This window comes from Coregonus clupeaformis, unplaced genomic scaffold, assembly GCF_020615455.1.
Source record: "Coregonus clupeaformis isolate EN_2021a unplaced genomic scaffold, ASM2061545v1 scaf0014, whole genome shotgun sequence".
NCBI lineage: Eukaryota > Metazoa > Chordata > Actinopteri > Salmoniformes > Salmonidae > Coregonus > Coregonus clupeaformis.
Window position 1 is genome coordinate 686054 of NW_025533469.1, and position 17803 is coordinate 703856.

The 17803-nt window shown below is 43.0% G+C and overlaps 1 protein-coding gene across 1 annotated transcript; it reads right to left on the minus strand.

The window, feature by feature from the left end:
* Positions 1 to 1765: 1765 nt before the first annotated feature.
* On the minus strand, positions 1766 to 16859 carry LOC123483032 (NLR family CARD domain-containing protein 3-like; the record flags this gene model as incomplete). The annotated part of the gene is given in 5 exon segments (XM_045212443.1): positions 1766 to 2245; positions 7162 to 7285; positions 12019 to 12192; positions 14477 to 16271; positions 16640 to 16859. Coding segments are annotated over 5 exon segments (2793 nt in total), but the record flags the coding sequence as incomplete, so codon positions are not given.
* Positions 16860 to 17803: the final 944 nt, after the last annotated feature.

Below are 17803 nucleotides of genomic sequence, written 5' to 3' on the forward strand. Positions count from 1 at the left end.
GTGTCCAGTGTGTGTGTGTTTGTGTACAGTGTGAGTGTGTCCAGTGTGTGTGTTTGTCCAGTGTGTGTGTGTGTCTAGTGTGTGTATGTGTCCGGTGTGTGTCCAGTGTGTGTGTGTGTGTATTTGTACAGTGTGTGTGTGTGTCCAGAGTGTGTGTTTGTCCAGTGTGTGTGTGTGTGTGTGTTCAGTGTGTGTGTGTGTGTCCAGTGTGTGTGTCCAGTGTGTGTGTGTGTGTACAGTGTGAGTGTGTCCAGTGTGTGTGTTTGTCCAGTGTGTGTGTGTGTCTAGTGTGTGTTTGTGTCCGGTGTGTGTCCAGTGTGTGTGTGTGTGTATTTGTACAGTGTGTGTGTGTGTCCAGTGTGTGTGTTTGTCCAGTGTGTGTGTGTGTGTGTGTTCAGTGTGTGTGTGTGTGTCCAGTGTGTGTGTTCAGTGTGTATGTGTGTGTGTGTGTGTGTGTGTCCAGTGTGTTTGTGTACAGTGTGTGTGTGTGTGTGTGTGTATTTGTACAGTGTGTGTGTGTCCAGTGTGTGTTTGTCCAGTGTGTGTGTGTCCAGTGTGTGTGTATGTGTGTGTGTGTGTCCAGTGTATGTGTTTGTGTGTGTCCAGTGTGTGTGTGTCCAGTGTGTGTGTGTGTGTTGTGTGTTTGTCCAGTGTATGTGTGTGTGTGTGTTTGTGTGTCCAGTGTGTGTGTGTGTGTACAGTGTGTGTGTTTGTCCAGTGTGTGTGTTTGTATGTCCAGTGTGAGTGTGTCCAGTGTTTGTGTTTGTCCAGTGTGTGTGTTTGTTTGTGTCCAGTGTGTGTGTGTGTGTGTGTGTGTGTTCAGTGTGTGTGTGTGTCCAGTGTGTGTGTGTGTCCAGTGTGTGTGTTCAGTGTGTGTGTGTGTGTGTGTGTGTGTCTAGTGTGTGTGTGTGTGTGTGTCCAGTGTATGTGTGTGTGTGTCCAGTGTGTGTGTGTCCAGTGTGTTTGTGTGTGTGTTTGTCCAGTGTTTGTGTGTGTGTGTTTGTGTGTCCAGTGTGTGTGTGTGTACAGTGTGTGTGTGTGTGTACAGTGTGTGTGTGTGTCCAGTGTGTGTGTTTGTTTGTGTCAAGTGTGTGTGTGTGTGTTGTGTGTTTGTCCAGTGTATGTGTGTGTGTGTGTGTGTTTGTGTGTCCAGTGTGTGTGTGTGTGTACAGTGTGTGTGTGTGTCCAGTGTGTGTGTTTGTTTGTGTCCAGTGTGTGTGTGTGTGTTGTGTGTTTGTCCAGTGTATGTGTGTGTGTGTGTTTGTGTGTACAGTATGTGTGTTTGTCCAGTGTGTGTGTTTGTATGTCCAGTGTGAGTGTGTCCAGTGTTTGTGTTTGTCCAGTGTGTGTGTTTGTTTGTGTCCAGTGTGTGTGTGTGTGTGTGTGTGTAATCAGTGTGTGTGTGTGTCCAGTGTGTGTGTGTGTCCAGTGTGTGTGTTCAGTGTGTGTGTGTGTGTGTGTGTGTCTAGTGTGTGTGTGTGTGTGTCCAGTGTATGTGTGTGTGTGTCCAGTGTGTGTGTGTCCAGTGTTTGTGTGTGTGTGTTTGTGTGTCCAGTGTTTGTGTGTGTGTGTTTGTGTGTCCAGTGTGTGTGTGTGTACAGTGTGTGTGTGTGTGTGTACAGTGTGTGTGTGTGTCCAGTGTGTGTGTTTGTTTGTGTCCAGTGTGTGTGTGTGTGTGTGTGTTTAGTGTGTTTGTGTGTGTGTGTGTCAGTGTTACCATGGTTATTATTTACAGGGACACTGAGGAGTCAACAGGAACCCCAAACCCTGGATAGAGGGGCTCAGTGAATGTGGAGTGGAATGTGTTCAGGTGGGTCAGTGTGTCAGAGGAGACTCTGTAGAAGGACAGAGTGCCGGCTGGCCAGTCCAGATACACTCCTACTCTGTGGGAGCTGGAGGAGGGGAAGTCTATGGTAGTGGACTTATTATTGTGACAGGCAGAGTAACTGTTGTCAGAGCAGAACAGACTCCAGGACTTGTCATTGTGTCCAAGCCAACAGTCATTACCCCTTCCTCTCCTGCTGATTCCTTTATATGCCACTCCAATACCAGCCCTTCCCCCACTCCACTCTACCTCCCAGTAACAGCGCCCAGTCAGACCCTCTCTACACAGCACATGTCCACAGTCCTCAAATCTCTCTGGGTGATCAGGATACGGCTGCTCCTCTCTCCACCTACATGTCACCTTTCTGTTCTCCTCAGACAGAGAGAGGAATCTGTTTACTGTGTTTAGGTCGAGTGTGAGATCACAGACATCTGATGGATGAAACCAGACACAATATTAGAAATCATCATCATCCTGAACACACACACACACTGAACACACTCACACACTGAACACACACACACACTGAACAAACACACACACACACACACACACACACACACACACTGAACACACTGAACACACACACATCCTGAACACACACACACCGGATACACACTCACACTCACATACTGAACACACACACCCTGAACACAAACACACACCCTGAACACACACATTTCTAAAGTAACACGAACACGTCACACACATCCTGAACAAACACACACACACATCCTGAACAAACACACACACATTTCTAATGTAACAGGAACACGCCACACACACACACACACACACACACACACACACACACAGACACACACATTGTCAAAGCAACTCTTTGTAAATTTTGGTGTCCCTGATATCTGCTTCTGTAGAACTACAGCTGATATTTAATATGACCAAGTAAGTAATGATGGTGGTCTTTGACTTTGACTTCACTTGAATGAAGACTTATTCTTAGTCATATTCTTCACAGCAGTCAACACTCACATTTTCTAGGTCCAGGTTTCATTGTGTTCTCTCCACCATGTTCCACACTGTAGCGGTAAGCAGAAGAACAGACAGTCATTGAGGGATACACCTGAACTCACACACACACACACACACACACACACACACACACACACACACACACACACAGTCAGCATATACAGTGGGGAAAAAAGTATTTAGTCAGCCACCAATTGTGCAAGTTCTCCCACTTAAAAAGATGAGTGAGGCCTGTAATTTTCATCATAGGTACACGTCAACTATGACAGACAAAATGAGAAGAAAAAAAATCCAGAAAACAACATTGTAGGATTTTTAATGAATTTATTTGCAAATGATGGTGGAAAATTAGTATTTGGTCAATAACAAAAGTTTCTCAATACTTTGTTATATACCCTTTGTTGGCAATGACACAGGTCAAACGTTTTCTGTAAGTCTTCACAAGGTTTTCACACACTGTTGCTGGTATTTTGGCCCATTCCTCCATGCAGATCTCCTCTAGAGCAGTGATGTTTTGGGGCTGTCGCTGGGCAACACGGACTTTCAACTCCCTCCAAAGATTTTCTATGGGGTTGAGATCTGGAGACTGGCTAGGCCACTCCAGGAACTTGAAATGCTTCTTACGAAGCCACTCCTTCGTTGCCCGGGCGGTGTGTTTGGGATCATTGTCATGATGAAAGACCTAGCCACGTTTCATCTTCAATGCCCTTGCTGATGGAAGGAGGTTTTCACTCAAAATCTCACGATACATGGCCCCATTCATTCTTTCCTTTACACGGATCTGTCGTCCTGGTCCCTTTGCAGAAAAACAGCCCCAAAGCATGATGTTTCCACCCCCATGCTTCACAGTAGGTATGGTGTTCTTTGGATGCAACTCAGCATTCTTTGTCCTCCAAACACGACGAGTTGAGTTTTTACCAAAAAGTTATATTTTTGTTTCATCTGACCATATGACATTCTCCCAATCCTCTTCTGGATCATCCAAATGCACTCTAGCAAACTTCAGATGGGCCTGGACATGTACTGGCTTAAGCAGGGGGACACGTCTGGCACTGCAGGATTTGAGTCCCTGGCGGCGTAGTGTGTTACTGATGGTAGGCTTTGTTACTTTGGTCCCAGCTCTCTGCAGGTCATTCACTAGGTCCCCCGTGTGGTTCTGGGATTTTTGCTCACCGTTCTTGTGATCATTTTGACCCCACGGGGTGAGATCTTGCGTGGAGCCCCAGATCGAGGGAGATTATCAGTGGTCTTGTATGTCTTCCATTTCCTAATAATTGCTCCCACAGTTGATTTCTTCAAACCAAGCTGCTTACCTATTGCAGATCCAGTCTTCCCAGCCTGGTGCAGGTCTACAATTTTGTTTCTGGTGTCCTTTGACAGCTCTTTGGTCTTGGCCATAGTGGAGTTTGGAGTGTGACTGTTTGAGGTTGTGGACAGGTGTCTTTTATACTGATAACAAGTTCAAACAGGTGCCATTAATACAGGCAACGAGTGGAGGACAGAGGAGCCTCTTAAAGAAGAAGTTACAGGTTTGTGAGAGCCAGAAATCTTGCTTGTTTGTAGGTGACCAAATACTTATTTTCCACCATAATTTGCAAATAAATTCATAAAAAATCCTACAATGTGATTTTCTGGATTTTTTTTCTCAATTTGTCTGTCATAGTTGACGTGTACCTATGATGCAAATTACAGGCCTCTCTCATCTTTTTAAGTGGGAGAACTTGCACAATTGGTGGCTGACTAAATACTTTTTTTCCCCACTGTATAACTCTGTGTGTGTTAACGTTTTTTGTGTGAGGCCAGTGTGTGTGTGTCCAGTGTGTGTGTGTGTGTGTGTGTGTCCTTTGTGGGCATGTGTCAAGCGTGTGTGTGTGTGTGTGTGTCCTGTGTGTGTGTGTCCAGTGTGTGTCCATTGTGAGTGAGTGCGTGTGTCTGTCCAGTGTGTGTGTGTGTCCAGTGTGTGTGTGTGTGTCCAGCATGTGTGTGTGTGTGTGTGTGTCCAGTGTGTGTGTGTCCAGTGTGTGTGTGTGTGTGTGTTCAGTGTTTGTGTGTCCAGTGTTTGTGTGTGTGTGTCCAGTGTGTGTGTGTCCAGTGTGTGTCCATTGTGAGTGAGTGCGTGTCCAGTGTGTGTGTGTGTGTGTGTGTGTGCGTGTGTGTGTGTGTGTGTGTCCATTGTGTGTGTGTGACCAGTGCGTGTGTGTGTGTGTGTGTGTGTGTGAATGTGTGTGTGTGTGACCCCAGTGTGTGTGTGTGCGTGTCCAGTGTTTGTGTGTGTGTTTTTGTGTGTGTCCAGTGTTTGTGTCTGTGTGTGTCCAGTGTTTGTGTCTGTGTGTGTCCAGTGTGTGTGTGTGTGGGTCCAGTGTGTGTGTGTGTTTCCAGTGTGTGTGTGTGTGTCCAGTGTTTGTGTGTTTGTCCAGTGTGTGTACTGTACAGACACACACTGGACACACACACACTGGACACACACACACACACTGGAAACACACACACACTGGACAAACACACACACACTGGACCCACACACACACACACACACACTGGAGACACACACACACTGGACAAACACACACACACTGGACCCCCCCCCACACACACACACACACCCACACAAAGGACCCACATACACACATTGGACACACACACACACACACACACACACACACTGGACACACACACACACACACACACACACACACACACACACACACACTAGACACACACACACACAGGACAAACACACACACACTGGACCCACACACACATACACACACTGGACACACACACACACACCCACATACATACACACAGGACCCACACACACACACACACACACACACACACACACACACACACACAAAGGACCCACATACACACATTGGACACACACACACACACACACACACACTGGACACACACACACACACACACACACACACACCCCCACACACACACACACACACACACACACACACACACACACACACACTGGTCACACACACACACACACAGTCTTTATATAACTTAGTCCACGTGGTGGTCAGAATGTTTGTCTTAACTAGCCTGATAACTCCAACATGTCTGATATGAACATTGACATAAACCCTCTACATACTTGAGTTTCTCCAGTCTGCAGTGTGGATCCTCCAGTCCAGCAGAGAGCAGTCTGACTCCTGAGTCTCCTGGGTGATTGTAGCTCAGGTCCAGCTCTCTCAGGTGTGAGGGGTTTGACTTCAGAGCTGAGACCAGAGAAGCACAGCCTTCCTCTGTGACTAGACAGCCTGACAGCCTGCAAAGAGTCAAATCATATTAAAACCACACTGCTATTCTTTGGTGGTGAAAATAGTGGCAGTATATTTTTTTTAAATGTTCAGATATATCAGTGTCCTGAAACCTGCCATATCTATTCATAAATGAATGTATCATTATTAGAAATGACAAATTATCAAAGTATTGCTTGTAGATAGAAAAATGTATATGACAAATATTTGAGTTGACTGACCAGAACAGTTTAAAAAGCAGTATCAGTCAAAAGACAGACAGTGAGGTATCAGATTTAGATTGTATTGAGTATACAGTCCACACCATATCTATTTTGACAGAGAAGCTAACATTTTAAATGTGGCTCTGTACTCCAGCATTTTGGATTTGAGATCAAATGTTTCATATGAGGTGACAGTATATAATGTCACCTTTAATTTGAGGGTATTTTTATACAAGTATGTTTCAACATTTAGAAATGAAACCACTTTATGTATCTAGTCCCCCCATTTGAAGAAGTCATAAGTATTCTGACCAATTCACTTATAGTGTATTAAAGTAGTCAAAAGTTTAGTATTTGGTCCCAAACTTGTTGGTTGCATTTGCTGTTTGTTTTGGTTGTGTTTTGGGTTATGTTTTGCCCAATAGTAACTGAAAGGTGGATGATGACTGGATTATTTTTCTGTCTAAGTGAGTAGATAACATGTTTCTAAACACTACTAAATTAATCCTAATGATGCCATGATTAATAAAAATAATGAATGAATCATGAATAATAATGAATGAGAAAGTTACAGAGGCTACATCAAAACATGCTAACCTCTCACCATTAACATAACATAAACGGTGACGTTCTGTACTGTCGCCTAATATGAAACTTTCTATCTCAAATCCAAAATGCTGGAGCATAGCACCAAATGTAAAACTGTAAGCTTCACTGTCCAAACACATATGGTGTGGACTATGTGTGCCTGGTAAACACATGTGGATCTGGTGAACAGTTATCACTTGTTGACCAACTACAGGAATACTGACCTCAGAGTCTCCAGTTTACAGTGGGGATTCCCCAGTCCAGCAGAGAGCAGCTTCACTCCTGAATCCTTCAGGTCATTGTTACTCAGATCCAGCTCTCTCAGGTGTGAGGGGTTTGACCACAGAGCTGAGACCAGAGAAGCACAGCCTTCCTCTGTGACTAGACAGCCTGACAGCCTGCAAAGAGTCAAATAATATTAAAACCACACTGCTATTCTTTGGTGGTGAAAATTGTGGCAGTATATTTTTACAACATATTCAGATATATCAGTGTCCTGAAACCTGCCATATCCATTCATAAATGAATGTATCATTATTAGAAATGATCATAATATTGCTTGTAGAGAGAAACATGTATAGTACGAATATTTGAGTTGACTGACCAGACCAGTTTAAAAAGCACTATCAGTCAAAAGACAGACAGTGAGGTATCAGATTTACCGTATTTTCCGCACTATAAGGCGCACCGGAGTATAAGCCGCAGCAGCTAAATTGAATGTTTTGTACATATATAAGCCGCACTGGACTATAAGCCGCAGGTGTTTTAATGTTTAATTACCATATGTAAGGGTTCGTGCACAGAGGGGATTGTCGGGAAAGAGATGGCTGCTTGAGGAAGCTCCCATTTATTAACATTTCAACAAACAAGTTGCATATTTGCATAACGTTTTCCAGCAAAATTAGTTACCGTATTTTCCGCACTATAAGGCGCACCGGATTATAAGGCGCACCTTCAATGACTGGCTTATTTTAGAACTGTTTTCATATATAGGGCGCACCGGATTATAAGGCGCATAGAATAGAAGATAGTCAAACGATTGACTGGGGTTGCGTTATGCATCCACTAGATGGAGCTGTGCTAAAGGGAATGTCAACAAAACAGTCAGATAAAGTCAAACTTTATTAACATTTAGATTTTACATTTTAGTCATTTAGCAGACGCTCTTATCCAGAGCGACTTACAGTTAGTGCATACATTATTTTTTATACCCCACGTGGGAATTGAACCCACAGCCCTGGTGTTGCAAACACCATGCTCTACCAACTGAGCTACATCCCTGCCGGCCATTCCCTCCCCTACCCTGGATGACGCTGGGCCAATTGTGCGCCGCCCCATGGGTCTCCCGGTCGCGGCCAGCTACGACAGAGCCTGGATTAAGCGTTCTGACAACTCCGTTCACTCCCATGGTAACGTTGTTCAAACGTTAATGTGCATATTAACAATATCTCCCAGCCTTGCTCACTCTTCTCCCAAACGTGGAGGGGAACTTTTCCCTGATTCAGTAAACACATAGTAAAAGAAACAGTCTGATACCACTAAATCAAACGTTAGTGCATAACTCAACATTGTTCAGTTACGTATAACACGTAAAGCTCACTTTTTCAGTTCATTCCCCGTCCACGAATCCCTCGAATTCTTCTTCTTCAGTGTCCGAATTGAACAGTTGGGCGACTACGGCATCCAACCTGCCCGGCTCCCTCTCGTCATTATCCCAGTCAGTGTCGCTGCTGTTGCCTGGCAGTTTAGAGATTATTCCTGCCTTCGTGAAAGCTTGGACCACAGTTGAGACTGATATATCAGCCCATTGATTCATTAATGTTGAATTCTCTCGCTGCTGCTCTATTCCCATATTCTACTGCGTGACCGACAGCCTTGAGCTTGAACTCTGCGTCGTAAGCGTGTCTCTTGAAAGCTGCCATTTTGGGGTCTTTATACACAGACAAGTGGTGTGGGACTGTGAGTAAGCACAGTACCAGTGTTTACTGACAACGGTAGCCGTAATGCTGCAAGCGGTGCGGCTCTGTAGTGTACCAGTCGTACTGAAACATTTCATTATTATTAAATAGTTTTTATTGGTTTTTCATACTGAAACATTTTGACAGAGCGCCTTGAGCGGCGTGTACAACCAGCATGGATCAACCAATTAACCAATTGATCCATATATAAGGCGCTCCGGATTATAAGGCGCACTGTCGTTTTTGGAGAAAATTAAAGGCTTTTAAGTGCGCCTTATAGTGCGGAAAATACGGTAATAGCGTCACAATCATTTAACCACTTAACTTTGGTTATTTTTGAAAAACCTTGAAAAAGTGTGCACATCTTTGAATATTTATCTACATTATAGCCTACAGTAGTACCATAACAAAAAACAAAGCTTACAGCGCTTGACGAGGCAATATCAATGGCTAAATTAAATGTGTTTTTTTTAAAGTGCAAAATAAAGTGCCTGTAACACGACAGTAAGCGCGTAAACCTAAAGTTGCAGCAACACGGCTGCTTAAAATATACGGTAATCAGCCTACCAGAAAAGTCATTAATCCTCGTCTTCATCTTTTAGGCTAAGGTGCAGTACACGGCTGTAACCAGAAAAGTCAAGTCATTAATCCTCATCTCCGTCTTCTTCCTGCGTACTAAAACCACCAAAGTCCTCATCTTCAGTGTCGGAAACGAACAGGCTCAGGGTGGCTTCGTCAGCCACTCTCCTCTCTCCTTCGTTGACGCTCTCAAAACCAACGAACTCCTCTTCGTCACTGTCAGAATCGAACAGCCTCTGAAGGGCCTCAGCTGTGGCGGCGTCCTCCTCTTCATCACGCAGCAGTCCAGCCTTTCGGAACCCGTTAATGATCGTGGATGTTTTGACACTCCTCCACGCTATCAGGATCCACTCGCAAACTTGAGCGAAAGTTGCTTTTCGCATGCGACCAGTTTTGGTGAATGATTTATCGCCGCTAGTCATCCACGCCTCCCACTGAACGCGTAGTGCCACTTTGAACGCACGATTGACACTGATGTCGAGTGGCTGCAGATGCTTCGTTGTGCCCCCAGGAATCACAGCTGGAATGGAGTTTGTGCTCTTGATGGCTGCTTTCACATAATCCGTTATATGGGCCCTCATGCTGTCCAAAACGAGCAAAGCTTTTTTTTGGTGAAAGAATCCTCCAGGGCGCTTGACGTAGCACTCATTCAGCCATTCATTCAGCCACTCATTCAGCCACTCATTCATTACGCTTTCCATCATCCACCCTTTCTTGTTGACTTTAAAGGAGATGCCATTCAATATTTTCTATTTTCATTTCGGTGGCGACTGTTTCAGCTTTCAGTCGGATCTGCACGGTGGAAACACCTCGGCCTTCTGCTCTCTGTGTGTTCACCCAATCTTCAAGAAAGTCTTCAAGTTCGGGCCATCTGCTTTTATTACCTCTGAAAGCTTTTTTTGACTTTTTGCATTGAGACAGTTCTTCCCGCTGGCGTCTCCAACGTCTCACCATTGACTCATTGATGCCAAGGCTACATGCAGCAGCTCTATTTCCTTCTTTTACAGCCAGATTGACTGCCTTTAACTTAAAAGCTGCATCATATGCATTTCTACGTTTGTTTTCCATAATGAGGGTTTGTGCATGAAAACTTCCTTTGCACAAACTGTCTTGCTCTCGTTCTGTCTCTCGTACCACTCTCGGTTCCACTTTTACTTTTGCGCGCTACCCGTCTCACTCTTTTCCGGCCTCCAGCTTTTCCTGCTGGAGCCCGCCGCTTAAAGGTGGGGGGCGCGGACCGGTCATAGAGCCCATAGAGTTAAAGTTGGTGGACTGTAACCTGTAAAATCCATAGATGTAGGAGGTCTTCTAGTGGCCATTAGCTGTAAAAATCCATAGATTAGCCGCACCGTTATATAAGCCGCAGGGGTCGAAAAATTGGAAAAAAGGCGCGGCTTATAGTCCGAAAATTACGGTAGATTGTATTGAGTATACAGTCCACACCATATCTATTTTGACAGTGAAGCTAACATTTTAAATGTGGCTCTATACTCCAGCATTTTGGATTTGAGATCAAATGTTTCATATGAGGTGACAGTATATAATGTCACCTTTTATTTGAGGGTATTTGAATACATATCTGTTTCACCGTTTAGAAATGAAAGCACTTTATGTATCTAGTCCCCCACTTTTGAAGAAGTCATAAGTATTTTGATAAATTCACTCATAGTGTATTAAAGTAGTCAAAAGTTTAGTATTTGGTCCCAAACTCGTTGGTTGCATTTGCAGTTTGTTTTGGTTGTGTTTTGGGTTATGTTTTGCCCGATGGTAACTGAATGGTGGATGATGACTGGAGTAATTTTCTGTCTAAGTGAGTAGATAACATGTTTCTAAACACTACTAACTGAATCCTGATGATGCCATGATTTAGAAAAATCATGAATGAATCATGAATAATAATGAGTGAGAAAGTTACAGAGGCTACAACAAAACATGCTAACCTCTCACCATTAACAATAACAGAGGGGGTATGATCCTTGTTCCTCTGTAACTTTCTCATTCATCATCATTCACGATTCATTCTCAATTATTCATAATCATGGTAGCATCCACATGAATGTAGAAGTGTTCAGAAACATCTTCTATTCTTACTGACAATACAAGTGAAGTGACTCCAAAATGACATGACATTATTCACCATTCAGTTTCTATTAGGAAAAACATCATCTAAAACACAACCAAATCAAACTGCAAATGCATTCAACAAGTTTGTAGAATCACAAGCTTGATGTAATCACTGCAGGTAAGGAATATGGGACCAAATACTAAACGTATGACTACTTTAATACAATATAAGTGAATATGTACAAATTATTACGACTTTTTCAAATGGGAGAACTAGATACATAAAGTGCTTTCATTTCTAAACAGTAAAACAGATATGTATGAATACCCTCAAATAAAAGGTGACATTCTGTACTGTCACCTAATCTGAAACTTTCTATCTTAAATCCAAGATGCTGGAGCATAGCACCAAATGTAAAACTGTAAGCTTCACTGTCCAAACACATATGGTGTGGACTATGTGTGCCTGGTAAACACATGTGGATCTAGTGAACAGTTATCACTTGTTAACCAACTACAGGAATACTGACCTCAGAGTCTCCAGTTTACAGTGGGGATTCCCCAGTCCAGCAGAGAGCAGCTTCACTCCTGAATCCTTCAGGTCATTGATACTCAGGTCCAGCTCTCTCAGGTGTGAGGGGTTTGACTTCAGAGCTGAGACCAGATAAGAACAGCCTTCCTCTGTGACTAGACAGCCTGACAGCCTGCAAAGAGTCAAATCATATTAAAACCACACTGCAACTCTTTGGTGGTGAAAATATATTTTTTCAACATTTTCAGATACATCAGAGTCCTGAAACCTGCCATATCTATTCATATATGAATATATACACACTACTACTAGTCGAGAGTTTGGACACACCTACACATTCAAGGGTTTTCTTTATTTTTACTATTTTTGACATTGTAGAATAATAGTGAAGACATCAAAACTATGAAATAACACATATGGAATCATGTAGTAACCAAAAAAGTGTTTAACAAATCAAAATATATTTTAGATTTTAGATTCTTCAAATAGCCACCCTTTGCCTTGATGACAGCTTTGCACACTCTTGCCATTCTCTCAACCAGCTTCATGAGGTAGTCACCTGGAATGCATTTCAATTAACAGGTGTGCCTTCTTAAATGTTAATTTGTGGAATTTCTTTCCTTCTTAATGCGTTAGAGCCAATCAGTTGTGTTGTGACAAGGTAGGGGGGTATACAGAAGATAGCGCTATTTGGTAAAAGACCAAGTCCATTTATGGCAAGAACTGCTCAAATAAGCTACGAGAAATGACAGTCCATCATTACTTTAAGACATGACGGTCAGTCAATACGGAACATTTCAACAACTTTTAAAGTTTCTTCAAGTGCAGTCGTTAAAAATATCAAGCACTATGATGAAACTGGCTCTCATGAGGACCGCCACAGGAATGGAAGACCCAAAGTTACCTCTGCTGCAGAGGATAAGTTCATCAGAGTTACCAGCCTCAGAAATTGCAGCCCAAATACATTCTTCACAGAGTTCAAGTCACAGACACAGCTCAACATCAACTGTTCAGAGGTGACTGTGTGAATCAGGCTTTCATGGTTGAATTGCTGCAAAGAAACCACTACTAAAGGACCCCAATAATAAGAAGAGACTTGCTTGGGCCAAGAATCACGAGCAATGGACATTACACAGGTGGACATTTGTCCTTTGGCCTGGAGTCCAAATTTGAGATTTTTGGTTCCAACCGCCGTGTCTTTGTGAGAAGCGGTGTGGGTGAACGGATGATCTCGGCATGTGTATTTCCCACCGTAAAGCATGGAGGAGGAGGTGTTATGGTGTGGGGGTGCTTTGCTGGTGACACTGTCTGTGATTTATTTAGAATTCAAGGCACACTTAACCAGCATGGCTACCACAGCATTCTGCAGCGATACGCCATCCCATCTAGTTTGGGCTTAGTGGGACTATCATTGGTTTTTCAGCAGGACAATGACCCAACACACTTCCAGACTGTGTAAGGAGAGGGATTGAGTGCTGCATCAGATGACCTGGCCTCCATAATCACCCGACCTCAACCCAATTGAGATGGTTTGGGATGAGTCGGACGGCAGAGGGAAGGAAAAGCAGCCAACAAGTGCTCAGCATATGTGTGAACTCCTTCAAGACTGTTGGAAAAGCATTCCAGGTGAAGCTGGTTGAGAGAATGCCAAGAGTATGCAAAACTGTCATCAAGACAAAGGGTGGCTATTTGAAGAATTTCAAATATAAAATATAATTTCATTTGTTTAACACTTTTTTTGGTTACTACATTATTCCATATTTGTTATTCCATAGTTTTGATGTCTTCACTATTATTCTACAATGGAAAAAATTAAGACAAACCCTTGAATGAGTAGGTGTGTCCAAACTTTTGACTGGTACTGTATATACATGAATTAATGTATCATTATTAACAGTAGATAACATGTTTCTAAACACTACTAAATTAATTATTGTGTGTGTGTGTGTCCAATGAGTGTGTGTTCATTGAGTGATACAGGAATACTGACCTCAGAGTCTCCAGTTTACAGTGGGGATTCCCCAGGACAGCAGAGAGCAGCTTCACTCCTGTATCCTTCATGACATTGTTACTCAGATCCAGCTCTCTCAGGTGTGAGGGGTTTGACTTCAGAGCTGAGGCCAGAGAAGCACAGCCTTTCTCTGTGAGTCCACAGAATGACAGCCTGCAAAGAGATCATCATGATTTCACAAACACACTGTTAATTTAACACCAGTAGTGTAGAAGGACAATGGCAGATGCATTTGGTTTATTCTCTTAAACAACATATAGATTAATCTTCCGTCTCCTAGAATTGTATGGTCATATTGTTATACTAATGTGAACATCAATGCATTGATTCAGTAAGTTTTTCAATATAATATAATATATTACATACATATTATAATATATATTTTTCTCTAAACTGAATATTTCTTCCTGATGATTAGTACTTAAATGTCATTTTATGTACTCACAGAGCAGCTCTGGAGGCTTTGACCACTGGCAGCAGCCTCAGAAGACCTTCCTCTGATCTGGAGTATTTATTCGGGTCAAACACATCCAGCTCCTTTTCTGAAGTCAGCAACACAAAGACCAGAGCTGACCACTGTGCAGGTGACAGTTCTTCTTCTGAGAGACTTCCTGATCTCAGGTAGATTTGGATCTCCTCCACAAGAGAATGGTCATTCAGTTCATTCAGACAGTGGAACAGATTGATGCACCTCTCTGGAGAGGGATTCTCCCTGATCTTCTCCTTGATGTACTTGACTGTTTCTTCATGGCTCTGTGAGCTGCTTCTTGTCTTTGTCAGTAGACCTCGTAAGTGCTTCTGATTGGACTCCAGTGAGAGGCCCAGAAGGAATCGGAGGAACAGGTCCAGGTTTCCTGTCTCACTTTGTAAGGCTTTATCCACAGCACTCTTGTAGACAGTAACTTTATGCTTGTGTCTGATCCTCACAGAAAAGTTACTGGACGTTGATTGAGGTTTGGCCATTAGATTTTCATTGTTGTTGATGAATGAGAGGAACACATATACAGCAGCCAGAAACTCCTGAATGCTCAGATGCACAAAGCAGTACACCTTGTCCTGGTACAGCCCACATTCCTCTTTAAAGAGCTGTGTGCACAATCCTGAGTACACTGAGGCGTCATTGACATCAATGCCAGCCTCATTCAGGTCTTCTTCATAGAAAATCAGATTGCCCTTCACAAGCTGTTGAAAAGCCAGTTTTCCCAGTGACAGAATGCTCTCTTTATTCCAGTGTGGACCTGTATCTTCTTTCCCAAGATACTTATCATTCTTCTGTTTGGTATGAAACTCCACAAGGTGTGAGTACATCTCAGTCAGAGTCTTGGGCATCTCTTCTGTCTTGTCTGTACTCAACATGTGTTCAAGGACTGTTGCAGAAATCCAACAGAAGACTGGAATGTGGCACATGATGTGGAGGCTCCTTGATGCCTTTATGTGTGAGATGATTCTGTTGGCCAGGTCCTCATCACTGAATCTCTTCTTGAAGTACTCCTCCTTCTGTGGGTCATTGAACCCTCGTACCTCTGTCACCTGGTCAACACACCCTGAAGGGATCTGATTGGCTGCTGCAGGTCTGGTAGTTATCCAAAGGAGAGCAGAGGGAAGCAGATTTCCCTTGATGAGATTTGTCAGCAGAACATCCACTGAGGTTGACTCTGTGACGTCACAGCAGATCTTGTTGTTCTGGAAGTCTAGGGGCAGTCGGCACTCATCCAGACCATCAAAGATTAACAGAACTTTGTACTTGTCGTAGTTGGAGATTCTTGATTCTTTGGTTTCCATTTAGAAGTGATTGACAAGTTCAATGAAAGTGTGTTTTTCCTTTTTCATCAAATTCAGCTCCCGAAAAGGGAATGAAAATACAAATTGGACATCCTGATTTGCTTTTCCTTGAGCCCAGTCCAGAATGAACTTCTGCACAGAGACTGTTTTTCCAATGCCAGCGACTCCCTTTGTCAGCACAGTTCTGATAAGTTTGTCTTGTCCAGTTAAGGGTCTGAAGATGTCGTTACATTTGATTGCAGTCTCTGGTCTTGCTTGTTTCCTGGTTGTTGTCTCAATCTGTCTCAGCTCATGTTCATTATTGACCTCTCCTGTTCCACCCTCTGTGATGTAGAGCTCTGTGTAGATCTTATTGAGAAGTGTTGGGTTTCCTTGTTTAGCGATCCCCTCAAATACACATTGAAACTTCTTCTTTAGATTAGATTTGAGTTCACGTTGACAAATCACAGCAAGCTCATCTGAATGAAGAAATAACACAGAGGATATTAATATTATGTCTGTTTTAATGCCTACAGTACTGTAAGACTGTCTTATAAAGTTTAAATTATAATCATTTATTCTCTTGTCTGTATAAATCTGTAAATGTTTTTATAATGCATTACACACTGGTGTGACTGATTTATATCTCTCTCTCTCTCTCTCTCTCTCTCTCTCTCTCTCTCTCTCTCTCTCTCTCTCTCTCTCTCTCTCTCTCTCTCTCTCTCTCTCTCTCTCTCAACACTGCTACAATATCATTTAGTTACACAGCAACTTTAGCTGTACTTTAGCTACAGCTTTTAAATGTTTGTTCTAAAACAGCATTCAACATGAGGCAGACAGCTCTTACTTTTCTCCAGTGTGTCAGCAAGCTCCTTCTGGTTCATTTTCCTCAGGACGTGCAGTGTGATCTTCAGAGCCCCCTCTCTGGCACTGCTCTCCTGCTTCTCATCTTCAGCATCCACCACTTCCTTATCCTGCTTCTGACTCTCAAAGCCTTCTGGGAGTTCTGGACTAAGAATCCTCTTGAACATCTTCAGCTCGTTCTTCACAAACGTCATAATATTCTCTTCAAGCAACTGAAATAAATCAAGTAAATAAGTTAAGCAAGAGACTAAATGCTTTCTCATTAACATATTAATGAATGATTGACAGATCAACTTTACTTGAGGTAAACAAAAACAAATGTACATGACAGGACCACATACACTGAATATGGAGGCCAGGTCTGTTTGATGACTCTGGGAAGACTGACCACTGAGAATCTCTGACTCTGATCTCTCCTGTTGGTTTCTGTGGACAAAACATCAGATTACATCTCCTCATCCAGGGAGTGCACACACACACACACACACACACACACACACACACACACACACACACACACACACACACACACACAAGGGAGGGAATGTTGTGTTAGTTTAATATTGTTTCAGGACTATGAAAATGGAAAAAAGGTTTAGCCTAAGGATTATGAAAACAACAAAAATAAATGGGAAAATGGGAGAGGAGAAATGACTAGAGACAGTGTTGTTTTACTCACTGACCATGACCCATGAGTTCTTCTTACCTTTTGTGAGAGATGTATTATTCTCATAAATGATGGGATGACTAACTTAGAAAGAATGCATTCTTGACTGGGCTAATGTAGGTTGTGTCACCTGGCAGGCTGTGATTGATGTGAAGAGCTGTTTTAGGGGGTAAAATTAGATAAGAATTTGTGTCTCCAAATACTAGACTATACTGGTTCTTTGTGATCTGTGAACCATCCTTGGACGTAGGAATGGTGTCTAGGGGAGCTGGCTCTTCTCACTATGACAGGTTGTTATGATGAACGTATGCCTGGAAACAGGGATGCGCTAAGAGGCGGGGGACTAGCCTGTGCACCAACGGATTGGCTGAGTAAGTCTAAACCACGCTCAAGTCTCTACTCTGATTGGCCAGCAGAGAGGTGGGAACTCTCTCTCTGTCAGAGTATTTGAGGAAGAACATGTAATAATGAATTTAGTTC